This window comes from Macaca mulatta, chromosome 1 (assembly GCF_049350105.2).
Source record: "Macaca mulatta isolate MMU2019108-1 chromosome 1, T2T-MMU8v2.0, whole genome shotgun sequence".
Classification (NCBI taxonomy): domain Eukaryota; kingdom Metazoa; phylum Chordata; class Mammalia; order Primates; family Cercopithecidae; genus Macaca; species Macaca mulatta.
The window spans coordinates 57,749,331-57,773,718 of NC_133406.1; the positions used below are offsets into that span (position 1 = coordinate 57,749,331).

Below are 24,388 nucleotides of genomic sequence, written 5' to 3' on the forward strand. Positions count from 1 at the left end.
GCCATTCTCCTGCCTCAACCTCCTAAGTAGCTGGGACTACAGGTGCCGGCTACCACACCCGGCTAATTTTTTGTATTTTTAGTAGAGACGGGGTTTCACCATGTTAGCCAGGATGGTCTCGATCTCCTGACCTTGTGATCTGACTGCCTCAGCCTCCCAAAGTGCTGGAATTACAGGCGTGAGCCACTGCGCCCGGCCAGCAAGTAATATTTTTTTTAAAATTTGGTGGCAGTGAAAAGTACTAATGGGACATAAAGAAATAATAGGAAAAGTACTAGTAGATGGGCCTGGAAATGCTTTGGTTCTCTAACTTGTGTGTAATGGCCAACATCACTAAGACAAGGACATGTGACAGACTAATTTTGAAAATTTATTCTCATGTTGCTGCATTTTTGTTATTCTGATTATCAATCTGCGCCCATACCACAATGCTGCTTTATTTTGTTTGTTTGTTTGTTTGTTTTTGAGGTCGAGTCTCACTCTGTCGCCCACGCTGGAGTGCAGTGGCACGATCTCAGCTCATGGCTACCTCTGCCTCTGGGGTTCAAGTGATTCTCCTGCCTCAGCCTTCTCAGTAGCTAGGACTACAGGTGTGCGGTACCATGCCTGACTAATTTTTGTATTTTTAATAGAGATGGGGTTTCACCATGTTGGCCAGGCTGGCCTTGAACTCCTGACCTCAGGTGATCTACCTATGTCAGCCTCCCAAAGTGCTGAGATTGCAGGCATGAGCCACCATGCCTGGCCTGTGCTGCCTTCCTGACACTCAAACACAGCAGGGTATGAGTTGTATGATCAGCTATGGAAAACAGACTGTGGTATGTATATATGACTGATATGTGGTAACAACCCTTCTCTAGCCCTGTATCGAGCTACACAAGCCAGGAACTGTTGGTCAGTTCAATTAAAAAATTAAGTGATTTAATGAGTTAGCTGAATTACCTTCTTGTTTGACATGAATCAACCAGCCCCCTCCAGCAAAACGGTCAACCAACTCACTCACTCTGTAGAAGCAGCGTGTCATTGAACAACCAAACGTAAGTTCATTGTGCACAGCATAATGATGTTTCATAAATGATGGACTACATATATGATGGTGGTCCCAACATATTAGAATAATGTATTTTTACTGGCCGTTTTCTAGTTACACAAATACTTACCATTGTAAGTATTGTACTGTAGCACAGTAACATGCTGTACAGGTTTGTAGCCCAGGAGCGATAGACGATTCCATATAGCCTAGGTACATAGTAGGCGCTACCATCTAGGTTTGTGTATGTTCACTCTCTGCTGTTCACACAAGGCTGAAATCACCTAATGATGCATTTCTCAGAACATGTCCCCGTCATTAAGCGAAGCATGACCTACATGCATGAGTAAGCATGTGTGTGAGAAGCCATGAGAATACCTCTAGAAATACAATTCTTCTTTCTCTGAAAAATGCTTTCCCTCAAAGAACAGTGCATGCTCATGGAAAATGTAAACAATTTCTTTCTATAAATATCAAACCCATTTTCTGTGTGATTCATATTTCAAATAAAACACACACGAGATCAACCACTTAAATTGGATATTATTTCTTTTTTAAATAAACCTTTGTCAGAATATTATTTCTTCTTTTTTTCTTTTTATTGCCACTCCTCCTCTCCAGAATATTATTCCTATTGTGTGAAATCCAAAGGCAATGGGAAGGGATACAGTTCTCTTTCTCCCTTCTTACAAGGGAAAAAAAAGAACTCCGTTCGTCACTCACCTCTGTTAGAAATGCATTCCTTTAATACAAAGAGTATTTCTCTCATTTTATGATGAGAATAATTGGGAAAAAGAAATTCAATACTTTGTCTTTCACTTCTCAGCCACCTTTGGGGTACTTATATTTTGTATATCAGGATGGCTGTGCTATGCATAATTTCTTACAGATCTTGATGTGCTATCTTTCATCATTATATTCATATATAAACCCAATAGTTGTAGAGATTACTAACAGTGAGTAAAGGAAAGCCTATCTAGAAATATGGAAGACATAAAGGGATTGTCTTGGGACTGACCTACAGAGTCCTTGCCTCATGGGGACAGATTCAACAGGGCAATGCTGATGTAGGAAAGGAGTGTGTAGGGGGTGTGTATGTTGGGTGGGAATGGGAGAGGCAGTACAGTACCATAGCCTGCATATTCTTCTCCTTTAATCTAGAATAGGAAGAATATGAAAGTAGAGGTAATAGGAAATATGCCATAAGACACACCCTCTTCAGACAGTGCAAAAGAGCTAGGTGTGGTTTTGCTAAAAATTTAGCTAATGTGACTCTGATTTCAAAATCGTTACCTTGCAGCTTGTGTAGAATGTTTTCCCCTGTTTAACCGGCCAGGACAGGGAAACCAAAATATTGGTCAAAACTTGTGCCTTACAATATCGTGAATGGTGTTTCCATGATATCAGTGTCCATCCTTTCGAGATTTAAGCTATCTAGTGGGGATGGGTGCCTATACTCCACCCTGCCGAGCTGTAAGCAATTATAAGAGGGCCACTGACAACTTCACCTCTGAGTCTTCTCAGAATAAATGTTAGGCCTCAGTTCATCTCCCATCCAGAATCACTTTCTCTGTCTTTCCCCCAAATCAGAAGGAGCATCTATGTAGATTTTATGTCCAGATAATTCTAAGGTTCTATCATTTGGTATCTATGGTTTTGTATTTTGTAAACTTCCAAAGGACTTCATTTCCCAAATCACAAATTTCTTTGCATTTGAAATAGAGAAATCAAATTACCATGATGTATTTTCTTGCAGGAAAGAAACTGGGCAATATTATATTTTTAAAAAATAACTTACAGAAAAAAAATAAGAAGATTGTTCTTACTCTTCTATGAAAGAGGCATAGTGAAAGAGCACTGGGCTTCGATTCAGAACACCTGGATTCCCATCCTGTTTCTGACACTTAAGTAGCCTTCTATGAACCACAGCCCACCTAGCCTGAGTTTCCTCTTCTATAAAATGTAGTTTAACAAAATGTAGCTATCAGATACTTTCAGCATTGATTCAGCAAATATTACTTAAGCACATGCTGTGAGCCTAGTACCAGGGTGTGATTCAGCACGTAACAGGAGGGGGGTGTCCCCAGTCCAGGTAATGAAAGGGGAGACCATTCACAGTGTCAAAGACAGAAAATTAGAGAGGACCTATTACTGTTAGCATGCTGTGTTTAGGGCACTGGCATAAATATTTCCCATTCTACACTATTAAGAAATTTTTAACAAAGCAAAAATTGTGTTGTTTTAACCTAAACTTAAGCTTTCTGTAGTTTAGGGCCAAATTTCAACTGTTGGAGCTCCATCTTTAATTGCTACTATTTTCTATGAATCCATTTCTGGGAATCGCCGAAGGCATAGACTGACTGTACACTTAGCACGGTGACATTAAGGGGAAATTTAAATTGTGTGAAGGGACAAGTCCTCTTCTTGTCCCTGGGGAACTGAGCAGAGGAATTCTCCCAGGAGCCTTTGTACCCAGAGAATTCCCATCACTGAACGGTCCTTAGGGACCTCTCCTTTACCTCTGCCCTAATTTCGGTTGTACTTTTGGTGAGTAATATTTAGGCCACTCAAATTCTTTTCTCCTTTCTTTGGCCAACTGCCTGATGGAAGCAGCCAGCCAAAAAGGACCCAAGGACATTTTAGCCTCTATAAGCTTTCTTTTTTTTTTTTTTCCCCCCCCGGCTTTGTAAAGCAATCTATAAAGGAAGAATTTGCATTAAATAATCTCAAGGGAGCCACAGAGCATGCCCTCTGGAATATCCCTCACCTTCTCCCTTTCTTCTTAACCCTACTATGCCAAAGACCTTAATTGTGCATCTATTTTACAAGCTGGAGGGCAACCAAAATCTTCCTTAATTTATGCCGTAATCACTGATATCCAGATGATGGGTCTGCTGCACACCTGGAATTCTTTTATTTTATTTTATTTTACTTTATTTTTTGAGATGGAATCTTGCTCTGTCACCCAGGCTGGAGTGCATTGGCACTATCTCGGCTATCTGCAACCTCTGCCTCCAAGGTTCAAGCAATTCTCCTGCCCCAGCCTCCTGAATAGCTGGGACTACAGGCACCCGCCACCACACCCAGCTAATGTTTGTATTTTTAGTAGAGATGGAGATTCACTGTGTTAGCCAGGATGATCTTGATCTCCTGACCTCGTGATCCACTCGGCCTCCCAAAGTGCTGGGATTACAGGCGTGAGCCACCGTGCCTGGCCACACATGGAATTCTTTTTTGGCTGGTGGCATTGTTGCCTTTAAGGCGGTGTCTAGAAAATGAGAATTCCAAACAGAACCTCATTATGCTATTAGAAAAATGACCATCATATTCACAACTGCTTTCTTGACGTTCCAAGCAACCCAAAAAAAATATATCAAGCTGAGAAGGATTCTGTTGTCATTACTTGAATATTATCTGCCAGGTTAGACATGTGAGAACATTGCTTTAATTATACATAAGAGATTTCTAAACTGGAGAACAGGAAACAGGTAGTGGTCATAAATGAAAACAATACCCAGAAAGAGAAGGCACTGGAAAATATTTCTTAGTAATCTACTTTAAAATATTTCTTTTCTAGTTCATGAAACTTTTGCATCACCTGAAATATTTTCCTTCGTACTTCATTTAGCACCTTCCATATTTTGCCTTTATTTATTTATTTGGATTTCAGTTTAAGTATTTTTAACAGGATGTCTGCTATGTGGTGTTTTTAATAGGGTGTCTGTTAAGTTTTAGTTCTTTGCCCAAAGTTACTTGGTTAGTGAGAATACCAAGATGGGTATCCAGGTCTCTGAGCTCCAAAGCTATGCATTTCCTTATAGTGTTTAACAGCCCTGGCATCTGCTATAATGGAGCCTAAAATATATGCATTCTCTCCATTTCTGTATTGTCTTGGTTTATCTTTGTCATAAAGCAGACCGTTAGAAAGTTGAGCTCTAGGACCAAATTATCTTGGCTCTTCTTAACATTGCCATCAGTGTACACTGAGGGCATTCAAAGGAACACTCTCTATGAGGCTGAATATAGTATCATCTCACATGTAAACTGCTTCCAAATCTTTTCTTAAGGATGTGACATTATCCATATCTATATATGTATACATACAGATATTTACTGTTGAATTATTGGTTCCACAGACTGTAATACTTTGTATGCTTCCTGTGCACTAAGTATTTTGCAGGGCTATGTCTTGTTGGTCCAATTCATTTATAAGTTCCTTGAGGATAACAACTAGGTGTTACATTCATTCAAGTCTTGAGAGTCCCCAGCACTAATATATGTTGTTTGATTTATTGTTGATTGGGGAATATCCACAATCTGAGAAGGTAAGTGATTCCTAGGTTAAGCATGCCCTTGTACAAATCATCCTTTTTCATAACAGTGTCAAAAAATCAGGGGCTAGGTTGGCTATGAAGTTTGTCAGTACACGAATTCCTATGTTCTTTACTTTGCAACTTCATGAGTCACCCTACCACACTAGCTGAATCATCATGTTGAGCACAACTCTTAAGGGAAGTATGAGAAAGCTAACCTAGGAATGGCAGAGACCTCCTTTTCCTCCTCTATCTTAACTTGGGTACATGCTTTGACTTTGAAGCAATGGAATGTGATTGATTCCATAAGCCACATTAGTGCTCACCTTAATCAGATCATATAAATTATATGTGGCTATATATGGAAACTTAAGAAACAGAAAAGTCTACCAGGACTGCGGTGACAAAATTCCTGAGTCCCCAGATATGATGAACTTATCATTAGTTTGTAATTAATTGATATTTCAACAAGAAGCTTTTTGAAACGTGGTTAAGAGGAAGAATAAAAGCTGGCCAAACTTTGTCCTTTGGTTTGACAAATTTTGAGAAGGTAACTGTAATTCTAAGCAAAAGAATCCGACTAAATTACATTATATGTCCTGGTGATTATATGTTTCTTCACAGTGCTGTTTAACATTTACATACAATACTGTAAACCTCAAAGAGATCTCTCACTTATGTAATTACCTCACAGTTATATAAATGAAAAAACTGACGTTTAATAAGTGACACTAGCATATCTTTATATAATGTCATGTTACATTTAACATCCCTGGGGACTAGGTATACCATGGATACCATGCGGATGGATGTTCTGGATAAATGAAACTTAACTTTGGAAACATTGCACTTTGAAATAATTTTAAAATTTTTTGATAAAGATTCTGTAATACAAATCGCACCATTCCATGACTTCTTAAACAGAGGATTTGATAAGCCTGTTCCTGATGACTTGTCATGGTTGCGAATGCTCACTGTGGGACCCTGGGTTACAGAGCGGTTCCTTTAGGGGTTCCTGAAGTCTAGGCCTCTGACTTCCTGTACTGAGTGACTCTGGATTGAGCTATTCAAGAAGTAGAGGACCAGCCTGTTTTGTTTCCTGTCTTCCCCTTCTGCTGACAGCTATCATGTTCATTTCCCAACTGCTGCTCTACTCGTTCACTTTACACGTAAACATGTGAACATTGGGCAGGACCAAGGAGGCCCTGCTTCCCTGGAGATTAAGGATGTCAGCTGAATGACAACCACTAACCACCACCCCTACCTCTGCTTTACTTCCAGTTTTACTTCCCTTTCCTCCCATTCCCAGTTTATGAAGTTCCAAAAATCTAGCCCCCAAGACAATGAAAGCTTATTGTGTACAATTTAATTTTAACTTGAGTGCATATTTTTGGACCCCTTACTCAAAGAAGTTTGCAAGTTTTGAACCCCTTACTCTAAGAATTTTGCACAACCCAAATTGATTAATGCAGGTTAACATATTACAAAAGGTTACATGAATGTAGGAATGATAGTATGGGATGGAGTTGATCAGGGAAGACTTCCTGAAGGAGGCGGCTTTTAGAATGGTTTCTCAATGCATTGATGGATATTTTAGGTAAGGTATAATGCTATATTGTCTTGTTGCTAGGACGATGAACTCTTCAAATATTGGCTCTGCTGCTTATTTGCTGTGTTACATTTGGCAAGTTACTTAACCTTTCTCCCTCAGTTTCCTCACTGGTAAAATGAGGATTATAATAAGTTCTGCTTCATCAAGTTGTTTTGAGGATTAAATGAGTTCATGCATGTAAAGCTCACCTTCCTTCCTTCCTTCCTTCCTTCCTTCCTTCCTTCCTTCCTTCCTTCCTTCCTTCCTTCCTTCCTTCTTTCCTTCCTTTCTTTCTTTCTTCCTTTCTTTCTTCCTTTCTTTCTTTCTTTCTGTTTTTTGAGTTGGAGTCTCGCTCTGTCACCCAGGCTGGAGTGCAATGGAGTGGTCTCGGCTCACTGCCACCTCTGCCTCCCAGGTCCAAGCCATTCTCCTGCCTCAGCCTCCTGAGTAGCTGGGATTACAGGCTCATGCTGCCATGCCCGGCTAATTTTTTGTATTTTTGGTAGAGAGGGGGTTTCACCATGTTGGCCAGGCTGGTCTCAAACCCCTGACCTCAGGTGATCCACCCGCTTTGGACTCCCAAAATGCTGGGATTACAGGTGTGAACCACTGTTCCCAGCCCGTAAAGCTTTTAGGACAGTGCCTGAGAGTACGATGTAAGGGTTTCCAATAGTGGTAGTAGAAGTAACAAGTTATAAGCAAGATACCTACAGCAAACAGACAATGCTTACCAAAGAACTAGGATGTAATAATAGCTGAAGTTGACATGGGAAAGGATATTTAAAGAAAAACTTCTCCATCTTTTTCATTATATGGCTCACATTTTTAAAAATGATGTTTACATGTCACAGCGGTATCAAAAAAGCGGGTTGCTTGCAGTCAGAGGCAACTGCCCCCAGTTTCTGGCTGCCACAGGCCAACCTAGGCTGGAGGAGAAGTAGGTACATGGATAATCTATTCCCAGCATACACTGATTAGGGAGATCTTGTTTGGTGAAGATTTTCGAAGAGAAGTCTAGGGAATTTGGAACAGGTTATTGTCCAAAGGAACAGTGTGACCAAAAGAGATAGTTGTAGTAACTGTAATGTAATAAAACAGACCAAGAGGGAGAAGTATGGAGACAGTGTAGGTCCAGATTCTGCGAGCCTATTGGGCGTGACATAGATGGGAGATGAAATGAATGAAAACTAGGGTTTGGTGGGAATAGAAAAGAGGCAGATAGGAAGTTAAACCCCTCGGCCTCCTGCTTTCCTCCTGAGTCCAGATCTGGCAAAAGGAGGTTAGGGGGAGGTCCTTTGTTGCTCCATTGGAGAAACATGGAAAGGGGCCAGAATAGCTCAGTTATTCGAGGAAGTGTTGATAAACAGGACTTTGTATTATGGAACAGCAGCAGCACAATTAGAAAGCACATTGGAATCACCCCCAGTTATCTCTGGGCAGGGAAGAACTTCTGGTTATAAATCTATTGAGTATTGCAACAATTGACTAGAGTGTTTTACTGGCTCTTGTTCTCTTGTACAGTAGTGTTTTTAGTGCTTGTTTAATCATTGTTAATGTGAAATCATTTTTTCTTGGACTTTGTAGCAGTTTATTATAGAGGTTGCAGATAATCATCAGTGTTTTTTATGAAAACAGTAAAGGATTAATGCAATTGTGTGTCTGTCCTGCCCAGAGCAGGTTCTCATTAAGATAAGTCGATTTTGATTTGTTTGGGTTTTAATTTTTCTCTCCGTCTTCAGAACAAACTTCTATAAATATCATCATTGTTACAAAAAGAGATGGAAATTCATCTTTAGGGATTTGTTTTTGTTTTTGTTTTTGTCGGAAAGAAAAAAAGAAGGAATAATAGCTGGACTTAATTTGTAATGATTCTGAAGCATCTTCAAAATCATCTTCTTTCCTTTCCTGTTTTTTTGAGACAGAGTCTCACTCTGTCGCCCAGGCTGGAGTGCAGTGCCGCGATCTTGGCTCGCTGCAACCTCCGCCTTCCGGATTCAAGCGATTCTCCTGTCTCAGCCTCCCGAGTAGCTGGAATTGCAGGCACGTGCCACCATGTCCAGCTAATTTTTGTATTTTTAGTAGAGATGGAATTTCACCATGTTGGCCAAGCTGGTCTTGAATTCCTGCCCTCAAGTCGTCTGCCCGCCTTGGCCTTCCCGAAATGCTGGGATTACAGGCGTGAGTCCCCGTGCCTGGCCTTTTTTTCTTTTTAGTGACAGAGTTTTGCTCTGTTGCCCAGGCCAAGTGCAGTGGCATGGTCATGGCTTACTGCCATCTTTACCTACTGGGCTCAAGTGATCCTCCAGCCTCAGCCTCCTGAGTAGCTTGAACCATATGCATATGCCACTATGCCTGGCTAACTTTTTATTTTATTTTTTTGTAGAGATGGGATCTTACTATGTTGCCCAGGTTGGTCTTAAATTCCTGGATGCAACTGATCCTCCTACCTCAGCCTCCCAAAGAGTTGGGATTACAGGCATGTGGGCCACCTCACCTAGCCTCATTTTTTTTTTCCTACATTATACTTTGTTCCAAGAGCATTCTAACAGGAAACACTGAGAAAGAAAGAAAAAGAAGTGATCTACAAGTTAAAACCTGCTTCAGCTCATTCTTCTCTGACCCCCAGGAAGCCTCCCCAAGAAATGGAATGGTGTAAACTACTCCTGTTTTTCTTGTGCATATTCTGTCTCCTCTCATTGGAGTGTGAGTTTCTTGAAGGCAAGGATTGTATTTCAATAATCTGTTTTCCCTCACGTTTCTAACACAAGACCTGACACATCAAAATTAACGATCATGAATAAGAAATTAGTTCATGTCTACTTAAAACCACCAGTTCATGGCCGGGTGCGGTGGCTCATGCCTGTAATCCCAGCACTTTGGAAGGCCGAGGCCGGTGGATCACGAGGTCAGGAGATCAAGACCATCCTGGTTAATGCGGTGAAACCCCGTCTCTACTAAAAATACAAAAAATTAGCCAGGCGTGGTGGCGGGCGCCTGTAGTCCCAGCTACTCGGGAGGCTGAGGCAGGAGGATGGTGTGAACCCGGGAGGCGGAGCTTGCAGTGAGCAGAGATAGCGCCACAGTACTCCAGCCTGGGCGACAGAGTGAGACTGTCTCAAAAACAAACAAATAAAACTACCAGTCCATATTGTAGAATGTTTTCTTTAAAAATCTCTTTTTTAAAGTTTAATCACTGGCCAGGCTCCGTGGCTCATACCCATAGTCCCAGCACTTTGGGACACCAATGCAAGAGGATACCTTGAGTCCAGGAGTTCGAAACCAGGCTGTGCAACATAGTGAGACCTCATCTCTACAAAAAAGAAAAACAATTGGCCAGGCATGGTGGTGAGTTCTGGTGGTCCTAGCTACTCAAGAGGCTGAGATGGGAGAATCACTTGAGCCCAAGAGGTCAAGAATCCATGACATCAATTTTAAAAAGCCTTTGCAATAAGGAAAGTAAAATAACAGCTCACTTGCTAGACTATTAAAAGGCAAATGGGAGGAGGCCACAAAAAGGTTTTGATAGGCTAAATGTGGGCTTGACAAAGATCTACACATTTTTCTTCTCATTGTTGGCCAGATTCACTCTTTTTCTTTCCTTTTTTTTTTTTTTTTTTGAGACAGAATCTTGTTCTGTTGTTCTGTGGCCCAGGCTAGAGTGCAGTGGTGCCATCTTGGCTCATTGCAGCCTCTGCCTCCTGGGTTCCAGTGATTCTCCTGCCTCAGCCTCCTAAATAGCTGGGATTACAGGCGCTCGCTACCATGCCTGTCTAATTTTTTGTATTTTTAGTAGAGATGGGGTTTCACTATGTTGGCCAGGCTGGTCTCGAACTCCTGACCTTGTGATCCGCCTGACTCGGCCTCCCACAGTGCTGGGATTACAGGTATGAGCCACCGCGCCTGGCCATGGACTGATTCACTCTTCTTATGAAAAAGCACAAGTTTCTAATGATTAACTTTCTGGGTTGTGGGAAGTTGTGCTTCATAACAATATGGGACTTGTATTCCTTTACACTCTCATCTATAATATCAATATAAATACTTTCTCTGATGAGTAAGTAGGTTTCTGAGATAAGTCCTTGCTTTTATTATAGCTGATAACGAAAGATTATATGAGGTAGTATTGCTAACCACTAGTGAGAGGTTTTGCTATATAATGTGGAACTTACACTTCATTGGTCTTCCCAGAACACCCTAGATGCCACTCTAAATTGTTTATTGACAGCATTAATACCTGGAGAGTTTGCTTAAAAGAAGTAGATTATTTTTCTCCCCTTCCTTCTTCTACCCACACCCCCATAACTGTTTTTCTTAAAAAATAAAAAATCTTCAAAATTGCCAACATTGCTCAATTGTTGAGAACAAGGGAACAAGTCAGCCATCATATTTACCCTATTTTTTTATTCATAGAGCTGCATAAAAACTATGTTATCCAAAGCACCATGAAGCTGCACACTCACCAATTTCAAGATAATATAAAATATCACATAATCAATTATGGAAAATAATGAAATGGAATGTTGGCATAGAAAACCTCCTCGGAGAGTATTAAAACAAGGAATCAATTGCTCGGGTGGGGGGGTTGGGTGTTAAAATTACAATCAGTCAAGTCTTTACCAATGGCCAGCTGTAGGTGCAGACCTGCAGGGCACGTGTGAGAGGGGTCAGATACAAGTTGCTGAGGTAGTCACTGCCCTGTAAAGATTGTCATTAATTCTACAATGAAAGAGTCGTTTGCTTATGCTGTGGGCTAGGTGCACAAGGTACACAGAAAACTGCAGAAGTAAAAGTAATTCAGTCATTTGTTCCTTCATTTAGCAAGCATTTATTAAGTGGCTTTTTTCTCTACCAGACACCAAGGAAGGCACTTGGGAGCTGTAGCTTCAGAATCTGTCCCTGCCCTCAAGGAAGGCAGAAAAATAAGCAACCAATCATAATACTTTGTGAAAGCGGGGAGGTTATAGGAGATGCCCTGTTAGACACAAAGGAAGACAGGATAATGTGAACAGCACAGAATATAAAACAAAAATGAAGTACTAATTACAGGTAACAGGCTCAATTTCACCTCTTCCTGCAATTTTTAGAGAAGCAGAGGAACAGGGGATATGTAGATTTTGAAGTGTGTCCTCAGCATCCTAAAAGAAAAGAAAGCTAGGAAAAATCAGACTGTTTTTTGTTTGTTTTGAGACAGAGTCTTGTTCTGTCACCCAGGCTGAAGTGCAGTGGCGCGATCTCGGCTCACTGCAACCTCTGCCTCCTGGGTTCAAGCAATTCTCCCGTCTCAGCCTCCCGAGTAGCTGGGATTACAGGCGGCTGCCACCAGACCTGGCTAATTTTTTAAGAGATGGGGTTTCACCATGTTAGCCAGACTGGTCTCGAACTCCTGGCCTCAAGGAATCTGCCCACCTAGGCCTCCCAAAGTGCTGGGACTACAGGCATGAGCCATGGCACCCGGCCGCAGATTGTTGTCTTACAATTTTAGTATGCCTTAATTGTGGCAAGGTCTTGTCACCATAACTATTTCTGTCAAGCTATATGTGAAGGACAGGAACCATCGAATGCAAATAAAAAGGAAGACCCCTTGATGAGATGGCTCTAGAAGACATACTTCTGTGTGTGAGTGTGTGTGTGTGTGTGTGTGTGTGTGTGTGTCAGGGTCTTGCTCTGTCATCCAGCCTGGAATGCAGTGGCGCAGTCATGCCTTACTTCAGCCTCAACCTCCTGGGCTCAAGCAGTCCTCCCACCTCAGCTCCAGAGTAGCAGGTGTGTGCCACCACACTTGGCTAATTTTTACATTTTTTGTAATCTCCCTGTGTTGCCCAGGCTGATCTTGAACTCCTGCACTCAAGTGATCCTCCCACCTCGGCCTCACAAAGTGTTAGGATTATGGGTATGAGCCACCACACTTGGCTGACATACTTCTCTTAATTTTCACTCACCTTTTCTCCTTTTGTTCATGGCCAGCAGATAAGTCTCAGTTCTTCCATTTTTCCACCTGCAAAATGGGAATAATAAATTTTCTTGTTGTGTAAATAGGTTATTAAGCTGGAATCCTTTTTAGGTGTCCATAAATAGACTTTGGGGATTCTATAGTCCCCCACCCACTTGGAAATTCGATGCAACATTAACATGTATGGTAATTGTTTCTAGAAAGCCAATTTCAAAGTAAAGTATTTTGGGCTTTCCTGAAATAAGTGCTAAATAAATAACTAATACTTCACATCACAGAAGAACAACATAACAAAACCAAATTACCATCATAGACTAATAAATCTGAAATAAGATGTTGATAGTGTATGAGAATACAATAAAACCCAGAGAGAGCAAAGTGCACCTGGCTTTGAAATCACTCCTTAGCACCTGAGGGGATCACTTCCTGGAATCTGCTCTGCATGCAATGACATGCAAATTGCTAGGACGTTAGGCCACAGTTCCTTGGGTCAGCTGTTGGCAGAGAACATTTGGGCAGATCTGTATAAGCTGCTGCCCACCGCCAATGGATTGTAATACCACATGACATTCTGGAGACTTTCCTTTAAAGAAAAATATGAACTCTCACTGTCAACTAAACCACTAAATACCGTTTGGGTGAACATTCTCCCGCACCAGAGTCATTTTCAAAAAGGCAGTGACTGCATTTGTCTTGTCCACCCTTATCTGCTAGGGCCTGGCACTTATAACCATCAAAGAATTGGCTCTCAACAATAGCTATTTACTTAATGAATGTAACTGTTTTGGTCAGAATGTACTTATTGGTTTGAAACATTTCTGATGGAGATGTGCTCAGGGATGCCTTTTTCTGATCACAGAGCTTGATTATACTTCGATTTCTGTAAGTAATTTCTTTTTCTCTTCTAAACAGCACTTACGTGGTCCTCCAGTTGGGAGCCTTCTGTTAGCTGTTATTTCTGCGTTTGTGTATTGCTTTACACTTCACAAAGGGCTTTCCCATCCATTATCTCATTGCATCTTCACAAGACCTGCCCCACATATTTTTAGCTGAGAAAATATAAGGCTGGAGAATTAAGCAGCTTGGCCAAGCTCTCATAGCTAGAAAGTGTGGAATTGTGCCTCAAATCCTTGTTTTTGCTCTTCATTTGGTGCTTTCTTGAGCTCACTGTGTCCTGAAATTGTGGAAATAAAGTTAGCCAGAAACTCTTATCACTACTAATATATCGGTGACAGCTGTTCAGAGTCTTATGGAATGGCCACATAAAAATGAATTTGATAAAGTAAATTAAATGTATTTGTTTTATAAAATTCTAGAGTCTCTTGATATAATTTGGAGACAGCCTAGATTGTGAGAGGGAGAAAGAGAATTCTTATTTTGAGATGGAGTCTTGCTCTGTCACCCAGGCTGTAGTGCAGTGGCGTGATCTCTGCTCACTGCAGTCTCTGCCTGCCAGATTCAAGTGATTCTCCTGCCTCAGCCTCCCAGGTAGCTGGGATTACAGGTGTGCACAACGACGCCCAGCTAATTTTGTATTTTTAGTAGAGCCAGGGTTTCGCCATGTTGGCCAGGCTGGTCTCAAACTCCTGACCTCAGTCATCTGCCGGCCTCAGCCTCCCAAAGTGCTAGGATTACAGGCATGAGCCATTGTGCCTGGCCAACAAGTCTTTAGACATACCCCTGAACCTCTCTGACACCCCTGTTTTCTCATCTGAAAAAATGGGTACCAGTTCTCCTAACTTCAGAGACATGTTTTGCAAGTCAAATCTAAAATACACAAAAACTCTTAAAAATATTAAACAACATATAAATGTCAGTTGCTTTTTAAATAATGTATAGTGTGTATCTAAACATGGCCATCACATTTGGGTACACTAAGGTTTTTTTCTGGTAAACATCACAAAACAAAAAGTAAACTGATACAGATAGCTATAGAAATGGATAAATATGCTGTCCATATTTAAATATGAGGACTGGACATGAGACAGATGTGCATTTGTCATTGAAGAATGCAGTTCCCTGGAGGGGAACGTGAAACACGTGTAAGATCCCTGTTATAATGTAGTGCTTTTCACTGTAACCCTCATAGCAGCCTTGTCAGGAAGATACTTACTGTTCTTGGGCCCGTTATTCAGATCAGAAAACTAAAGTTTAGAGAGTTGGTGGGAAAATTGTCCAAATTATAAAAGAAGCTCCAGTTAGCACCGCCATCATGCTTGGTGAGTGTTCTCTTCAGTCCAGCACAATTGGACTTTCAGTTAACACTGGTTACAAAATTGGCAGTGTGTCTTTGTCTCCAAAAGTCAAATGGGTTGTAATGCTAGTTTTCTTTTATATGCATTCTTTTGGCTTGGCAGTTTGCTAATATCTATATACTATTTCAGCTTCACTTTAATGTACTGTATTCATTTTTAGATACATAAGCATAGGCAATCTGGGGTCATTCTGATGGGGCCTACTCAGGACAACCTGAGGCACCTGGACCTAACTCTAATAACTCTATTAATGTTAGGTAGACCAATTTAATGGAGTGCATTTTCCGAGTGCATTTTCCTAGCAGTTCATTGATTATAAATACTTAGCTTACGTACCTACGTGTGTCCTAAAAAAAATTTGTCCAAATGAAAATCATGACTTTTAGGAACAGTGATATGAATTGTGAGCACCTGTGCTTCAGTGACCATGGGTGGAGACTTTCTTATTTATAGGTAGTCCTCTTATGTTGAAAACTACACAAAAACCAAAAAGTAGTGAATAACAGTGTCATATTTTGTGTTTTTTTGTTTGTTTGTTTGTCTTTTTCTATTTCTTTTGCAGGTTGATGACCAAATGAAGCTGCTTCAGAACTGCTGGAGTGAGCTCTTAATCCTCGACCACATTTACCGACAAGTAGTACATGGAAAGGAAGGATCCATCTTCCTGGTTACTGGGCAACAAGTAAGTGTAGAGACCGGAAAAAAAAAAAAAAGCGTCTTTTTATTAAGCATGTTCAGAATGGCCGGAATTTAACTAGGTCAGAAGCACTCTTGTGCTTTGAAAGGGAGAGATTGGCTGCCAATAATTTAGAAAAGATGACTTGGTGCACTCTGTTCCTGCTCCGATGATTATAGTTAAACTTGTAAAAGCAAACATAATCATGAACATTCTGCTGCTTCCAGTCTGCTGGGACTGAAAGTCCTGCTTATAAGGGTCCGAAGAACTGGTAAATCAAACGTAATGATTAGTACCTAGGTTTTTTTTTCCTCGAGCTTCTGCTTTAACCTACGACACTTGTTTGTCGGCTATTTTAAAACCTTATAACTTGTGGAGTCCTAACTATTTTGGAACAATATTGGTGAACAAGATGGATTTGGATGTCACGAATAATTGAAATAGTTGGCATAAAGGCAAATGAGAGGGAGAAGAATTTCAGTTTTCAGGATCCAGTCATTCAAATGAAAGATAGAAAGAAAAAAATTACTGTTAGGTCCTACACCTTTCTGAACAGATATTTGTTCGATCAACAAATATTTATTGAACATCCAACTCTGTGCTAGTTACTTTTCCGGGGCTTTGGTATATATTAGTGAACAAAATAAAAAGGTTCCTGCCCTCACGGAACTTAATGTTGTAGCAGGAAGGAGCTGACATTAAACAATAATCCTAAGAAACAAGCCTGTAATATGTTAAAAGTCAAAGTGCTATTGAATAAAAGGAAAAAAACAAGAAAGAAAGAACCAATGAAAGGAAAATCAACACTCCTGCATAGATGTGTGTTGCAGTGTGACCATATGTTGCACTGTGAAATAGGAATGGTTGGTTTGGCTTTATTGAAAATGTAACATTTGAGCAAAGTCTTAAGGGAGGAGAGGCAGCTTTGTGAATGTCTTCAGAGAGAGTCTACTTAATGGACCTACATGCAACTTTACAGGAATGTAGGCAAGTCTGTCCAGTTTCTTACCTTCCATTCTACCGCTGATGTGCTATTTAAATAAATGTGTGGAACACAGTGATTCCTTCAGTCCTTTGGATCATACCTATTCAGGGCACCACTGCTTTGTTCAGCAATGGTGACTTCAGTACTCAGGCACCATGATCTTTTACGTCCAGCCATAAATGTTTATGTGCTGTGAAACCACAGCAGTGCTATTTGGAAATGAAGGGCTGTCTCTACATCATTTGCTGTATTATTAATAAATCAAAATTTCCCAATCAAATTAAAAGCAAGCACTATTTCAGAGTTTTTGCAAACTGGGTCAATTCAAGCATCTCCATCACTATCTGGTCCTTACTAAATGCACCTCTCAGGAGAAAAGCTTTGTAGAGGAGAAAATACAGTCTCAATGGGTTTGACTTTCTGTGCTTTCAAATTTTTGTTTGGCATTTTCATTCTGGGACCCAAGTCTTTGGAGGAAATGTACCCATTTTCAGAGTCTAGTCATTGGGTGTGCCTCCCACCTCCACCCAATTAGGAGCTGCATTGGAAGCACAAGACTGGGCTCACAAATTAATTTGATTTCATTTCCTTCTGAGTTTCAGAAATGAAATGGGTTGTGCCGTTCTTTTTCTCAAAGCACTTCCATTCCTGCTCTTTAGAAATACTTCTTATTTCACATTTCATTTTGCCTTAAGTGCTGCCCGTGGGTGAGGGTAATTACTATTTAAAAAGTAGAGAAAAGTGCATTTCTTGCTGTCTGATTTTCAAAACCAAGAACAATCAAGGAATGGATGGTATTATAGTTTTTCAGATCAATTACTAGTGCTTTGTGTTTTGTCATCAGAACTGAATGAGGAACTCGGTGGTGGAGAAATAGTCATTTCCTTATATGTTTCCTGCAGCCTGGATTCTTCCAGCTCCCCTCCCCACCCTTTAAAGTGTGCCACAGATCTGTCTGAACCCCTCCCTTCACTTTTTTCATCCAGTCCAGTGACTACCCTAGTAATGATTAATTGTAATCAGACATTCTCATTTATGGCAATTATTTTATTTTGTGGAATATCTAGACAAAATGTTTTGACTTTATCTCTGTGCTTCTTGCATTTCATAGGATGGAAGCAAAAGTGCTACAAAGGAAGACTTCAAAAGCTTATAACCTCTCTATCAGAATTAGATAGATATCTTAAAGCAGGGTCATATACATGTACTTCTTTTATATCCTCACAGTACCTAGCACAAAGCTAAATATGTTAGGCACACGATAAATATTACCTGATTGAACTAAATGAGAACTATTGTATCTCTCCCCTGGTTGCTTGATTAAAACAAATTAAGTATAATTTTTTTGAGAATTATAAATACTTCTCTGAGTGTAAAGATGGGAAAATTAGATTTTTGCTACAACAACAATACATTACTTAGTGTACACCAATTTTAAGAAGGTAGTTAAAACAATGATGAATGGAAGGAAAGGAATATATTAAGTGTAAGAGTAAATAAAGCAACATGCTAGAAGAAAAGATGATTTATAAAAAAGAAAAGAGGCCAGGCACAGTGGCTCACGCCTGTGATCCCAGTGCTTTGGGAGGCTGAGGCGGGGGGGGGTCATTTGAGGTCAGGAGTTCGAGACCAGCCTGGCCAGCATGGTGAAATCCACTAAAAATACAAAAATATTAGCCAAGCATGGTGGCATGCGCCTGTGGTCCCAGCTACTTGAGAGGCTGAGGCAGGAGAATCGCTTGAACCTGGGAGGCAGAGGCTGCAGTAAACCAAGATTGTGCCACTGCACTCCAGCCTTGGCGACAGAGCGAGACTCCATCTCAAAAAAAATAAAAAATATAAAAGAAAAGAGGTGGGAAGCTAGGAGATATATATACACACACACACACACATATATATCTACATATATACATACATATATACACATATATACACATATATATGATATGAAAGTAGTTGAAGGAAGCAAAAAAAAAAAAAAGAAAGAACTGCTTCCTTTTATGTTTGTAATCCAATAACAACTGAGCTGTGGTGAGAGTGTATTTTCTTTGCTGGCGCAGACTATATGCTCTCTGGTGTGTGTGTGTAAAATTCACACATACAGTGTAATCTGGAATTGGAATTAACCTGTTTTCGTGTCTCCATTCCAAAACTTCCTGGCTACGTCGTCTTTAGCAAGTCACTTTACCTTTTGAGATTCAGTGTCCTCGCCTGTCCAGTGGCAACTATGATGGTATCTACCAGAGAGAATTGCAGTAGGAATTACAGGAAGTATTCTGTGAAATGCTGACATAAAAATTAGAAGTCATCAAAACTAGGCCAGTGCAAGGGTGACATTTATGGAGTCAACAACCCCATGAAGAAAGGACTATTATCCCACTTTGGCAGATGAGGAACCAAGGCAAAGAGAGATGAAGTGGTTGATTCAAGGTCAAGACGCATCCAGTAAGTGGTAGAACAGATGGTCAGATCGAGGCCGACTGGTACCAGAGTTTGTGTTCTTTACCAACATGCCATACTGTTTATCTGGATAACTCAGAGATGCTGCAGAGCTTGCCTTCACGCCGGCATTTAATTTGGTCTTCATGTGTAATTCCAGTGCATGACAGACTCTACGGAAATTCCAAGCAAAACAAATTCATTTCCTTTTTTGTTGAGACTAAATGCATACACTTTTTTTGTGGTTTGGTTAGTTAGTAGTTTGTTTTTGGGGGGAGTTTTCTATATGGCATTGTAAGCACATTGTTACAGTAAATTTAAGTTATTCACAAGCAATTTTAATGTGATTGTTGCTTAGTGTTTTAAAATTATTTTAATATTAAGAAAAAACTAAAACTAAGAAAAAATCACTCATAATGCCACCTCTTGAATCAACTTTTTCTTGAATTCTCTTCCAATCTTTGGGGGAAAACGTATATCTTAAAAGAGGATTTTTCTCATTTTTCTAAGTAAAATAACTTGCCTGCCCCAGAGACATATTGACGTGCTATCATGGATTTGTGTGGAATGTGAACTTTCAAACGCTGCTACAAGTATGTTTCCATGAAGCACTGTATTAAGGCCATGTTGTTGATAGCACGGGAAAAAAAGTAAATGGTATTACCTCAATACAGCATACAAAATTCCCGTAAAGGCAGCTTGGTACTCACCTGTAGGAGATAAATACGTTTTTTAATTTAGTTAAAACAAATGCTTCTGATCACCTGATAAATGAGGGGAAATCAAAGATGTAAGGAGAAAACCATTAGACACAGCTCTGCAGCCAATAGTGATAAGAGGCATAATTCATCCACCTAATTAATGACTGTAATGACTGCCCTTTGCATAGTGCTTTTCACTGTGTACTTTCACAGGTAAGCCCTATTACACAGAGTCAGAGAAAGTGTGGGGAAATTTCAGAGGAGGAAGTGCAAAGAGAATAAGATGGGTGTTCAAAGCTGTCCAGATGATTCAGCTTCTATAAGGAAGTGCCTTACCCCTAAAGTGAGGATATTTGATTGTACTCTCCTTTGCAAGTTGAGGAAGACACCATTGCTTAAAATCCTTCTAGGTCAGAGGAACAGTGACAAGCAATTACTGGATGAAACTTTAAACTCGCCACCATTTTCAGCCTCAGCCAGAAGAAATACAATTCACTCATTATAGATTTCCAGGTTTACTTATAGTATTTTCTTAACTGCCCTATTGAGAAAATGATTACTTCTGGAACAAATGAAAATGTTTATACTGACTATTTTGAGATTGGCAAATAGGAATATTAAAAGTGCCTTAGTCCACAATATCAGGAATGAAGTCCCAACACAAAGGGAACGCCAGACAGTGATTTTGTATCCCCTTGAAAGCATGTGTGTCATGTCTACACATTGCTTTATAGTAACCTTTTGGACAAACAGAGGAATGCAAGACCCCAGGTGCTCCATAGCCCAATCTTCTGGCTTTTTCTTACTAAATACAGCTCACTGTAAATAATGTGGTGAATTTGTCATAGCAGAGGAAAAAGAATAAGACTAGCCTGGATTTTAAAAAATGAGTGACTATCCAGGAAACTGCTCCTTGGAGCTTGAAAAGAGAAGAAAAATAAATAAAATAGCAAAGCCTTTCTCTTAAGCCCAGTGGCTCACAAGTTTGCTCAATAAATGTTTGCAGAATTGAATCTGTTCATAGTTCATTGAGAACTAGAGAAACTAAAATAGCCCCACTGCAAAAAACAGCCCAGGACACCAGTACATTGTATATTAAAATGAGGATTCAGTGTTTCACTTAACCCTATAAGTTAGCTATTATGTTTTAATTGTGTCTTTGAATCAGGCATCTACATAAATGTATATTAAATAGCCTTATTAAGCAAAAAGGAAATTATAATTATCAATAAGATTAAGCACTTTAAATATTCTATATAGTCACAACTTACAGTTATGAAAAGAATTCTTTCCTATCCAATATTTTAAAAACTATACACGCACATATGCACACATATATCTATGTATGTATAAAATAATAATGTACTTTGAAGTAGGGTCAGGTTTTAGTATTTGCATATTGTTGCTAATTAACAGCCACTGTAACATCATCCTAAGGGAAAGGTCTACTGGCAACTTATTATCTTCTATCATTGTGTATCATATTAAAATGACAGGCATCTTATACAAGTCATCAAAATTTCAGTGATTAGAATTAAAAGCAATTTAGCTAAAACTGTTTCTATTTTCATGATGAGTGAAATTTATCCAAAGGGGACATCAGTTTAGAGTATTTCTTCAATACCTCCCTTGAATTTAATGACACAAAGGTTACATGTAAGAGAGCAATAAATTAATTTTACTAAGTACATAAAAGATAAGACCAGCTGCTCCTGAAATGAGCACAAACTCTGCATTCAACAATGAAAATATAATTATGTTTGTAATAAAATGTAAGGAAGTTGCAGATCTCTATGTTGTTTCAAGAATAAATCACCCATCCTTCTTAAGAGCTGTGCAATTTGATAAATTATCCTTGAAAGAAATGTTGTCTAAGCCCCCATTTAATAAGCATGTTTGAGCTTTCAGATTAGCATGTAAATAAATGTATAGCTATAAAGTTGTTAGTAAACCAATTGATTTTTTGAGGTCCACCTCACTAATGGTCTCTCACTAAATATGTAACCCTATGAAACAAATTAGATTCCTTTCCGTTATAGTGTACTACATTTTCAAGTATGAAATTCTAGTATTTGAACTTATTATTATACACCTGTTAGAACTACATACATCAATATTTAATTAACTCCATCTTAATAATGGAAAATTAATACCAACATATTTGTGTTTCATTTTACTATGGTCTTCCTGGTTCAGGCCTTAACTAGTGATTTTTTTCTTTTCTTTTCTTTTCTTTTTTTCCTTTTTTTTTCCTTTTGAGAGAAGTCTAGCTCTTGTCCCCTAGACTGGAGTGCAGTGGCAGAATCTTGGCTCACTGCAACCTCCGCCTCCTGGGTTCAAACGATTTTCCTGCCTCAGCCTCCCAAGTAGCTGGGATTACAGGCACCTGCCACCACGCCTGGCTAATTTTTGTATTTTTAGTAGAGACGGGGTTTCTCCATGTTGGCCAGGCTGGTCTCGAACTCCTGACTTCAGGTGATCCACCAGCCTCGGCCTCCCATAGTGCGGGGATTACAGGCGTGGGCCACCACACCTCGCCTTTTTTTCTTTTTCTTTTCTTTTTTTTTTTTTTTTTTGAGACAGAGTCTTACTCTGTCACCCAGGCTGGAGTGCAGTAGTGCATTCTCAGCTCACTGCAACCTCTGCCTCCCGGGTTCAAGCGTTTTTCCTGCCTCAGCCTCCTGAATAGCTGGGATCACAGGTGTGTACCACCATGCCCAGCTAATTTCTGTATTTTTAGTACAGACAGGGTTTCACCATATTGGCCAGGCTGGTCTTGAAGTCTCGACCTCAGGTGATCCACCCACCTCGGCCTCCCGAAGCACTGGGATTACAGGAGTGAGCCACCACGCCCAGATCTTAACTAGTGATATTTACTACAATATCCTTGTATATTTTAAGCTGTAGCTACAATTTATTCCATTGATTCCAAGCTTAAATTGATAGTCTTGTCCCATCTTTGATTAGTTCTTGATAATCACAGAAGTGAGAAGTACCTTATTATCATCACCTAACTTAGTTAAGTGATTTATTTAAAGATGAGGACACCAAGGTTGGAGATTTATACGTACTTGCCCAAGGCTCTTCGTATGTAAGAGGCAGCATTGACTTAGGTCTCATACCTAGTCTCAGGCTTTTGCCACCACTGCTGTACCATCAGGCCTTGCTGCTCTCATTCACTCATCTATCCCATTCGTCCCAGTAAAATTTGTATTATTATTATCTGAAGTAGTTGACTATGTGCAGTTTTTAAAGAATTTATAGCATAGGCACCTTTGTAAAGTAAGGACTTCCCTTGAAGTAGAAAGTTCCCCTGTAAGAGAACTGGCAAAATGATAGTTGAGACGTCACTTTGTGTGCTCTGCAAATAATCCCAACGTGCTCCACAGAGTTCAACAGCTTGTCCTGCCTCCTTCCAGTTCAGGGTTCAGGTTGCCCTGGTACTGACCCTTCTTTCACACACTCTGAAACAGAAACCACAGGAGTTCTTACAACACTTGATGTTTAAATTTAGTGCGCAGATGCCAGCACCTGGCTAAAGCAGGTAGACAGTGCTGTACATGATGCAAGAGCTTTCCTCTAACACACATTAACTGTGGCTTTTTCATGCATAGTTGACTCTATATAAACTGATTGACACCTTTGGGGGTCATCTTTCCACTGACTCATAATTTTTCTCACTCTTGAAAAAGGTTTCTGTACACCCAGTATTCTCTAGTTAAAGCTGAAAATTCAACTCATCATATTTACACAATAAAAAAAATCCATTCTGCCTTGTTTTTAATTGCAAATTCTACTCAGGGGACTAGTTCTCCTGCTTAGGAGGCAGCCCTGTGCCTTCTCCTAGAGAAGCAAGTGCAGTCAATTATGGTAATGAAATGTCAATAAATATAAAAATCTAATACAGTCTGCTCTGGGTGAGTGGCAGATGAGGACTTGCCTCCCAGACAGATTTGCTGCTGCTGCAAATATTAAATGCACCTAAAAGAGTATCTGGTTGCCTGAGAGCTCTCCAGTAAAAAAAGGATGGGAGCGTCAGGTACCAACTGGGCTTTCCCATTACGCTGTAATCGCAGCAGCAAAGTCAGTGCTATCACTGACAGTCTTCCCAACATCTTAACTTATTATAATTTGAACTTCTTATGTCCCCATGAATAATCTAAGATTGGAGGCTAGCAGCACTTTTTTTTTTTTTTTTTTTTTTGAGATGGATTCTCGCTTATTCACCCAGGCTGGAGTGCAATGGCACGACCTGGGCTCACTACAACTTCCGCCTCCCAGGTTCAAGTAATTCTCCTGCCTCAGCCTCCCCAGTAGCTGGGATTACAGGCATGTGCCACCACGCCCAGCTAATTTTTGTATTTTTAGTAGAGATGGGATTTCACCACGTTGGCCAGGCTGGCCTCGAACTCCTGGCCTCAAGTGATCCACCCACCTCAGCCTCCCAA

General features: G+C 40.1%; 1 protein-coding gene across 16 annotated transcripts in view; it reads left to right on the forward strand.

The window, feature by feature from the left end:
- Window positions 1–24,388, forward strand: part of NR5A2 (nuclear receptor subfamily 5 group A member 2) — a 148,151-nt gene that overhangs the window by 66,499 nt on the left and 57,264 nt on the right. For all 16 annotated transcript variants that reach the window (XR_013417335.1, XR_013417324.1, XR_013417357.1 and 13 more), the window contains one exon: window positions 15,702–15,821. Coding sequence is in view for 9 of the 16 variants with exons in the window: in XM_001110202.4 (XP_001110202.1) it covers window positions 15,702–15,821 (120 nt within the window). In the remaining 7 variants the exon portion in view is untranslated. The remainder of the gene's footprint in view (window positions 1–15,701; window positions 15,822–24,388) is intronic.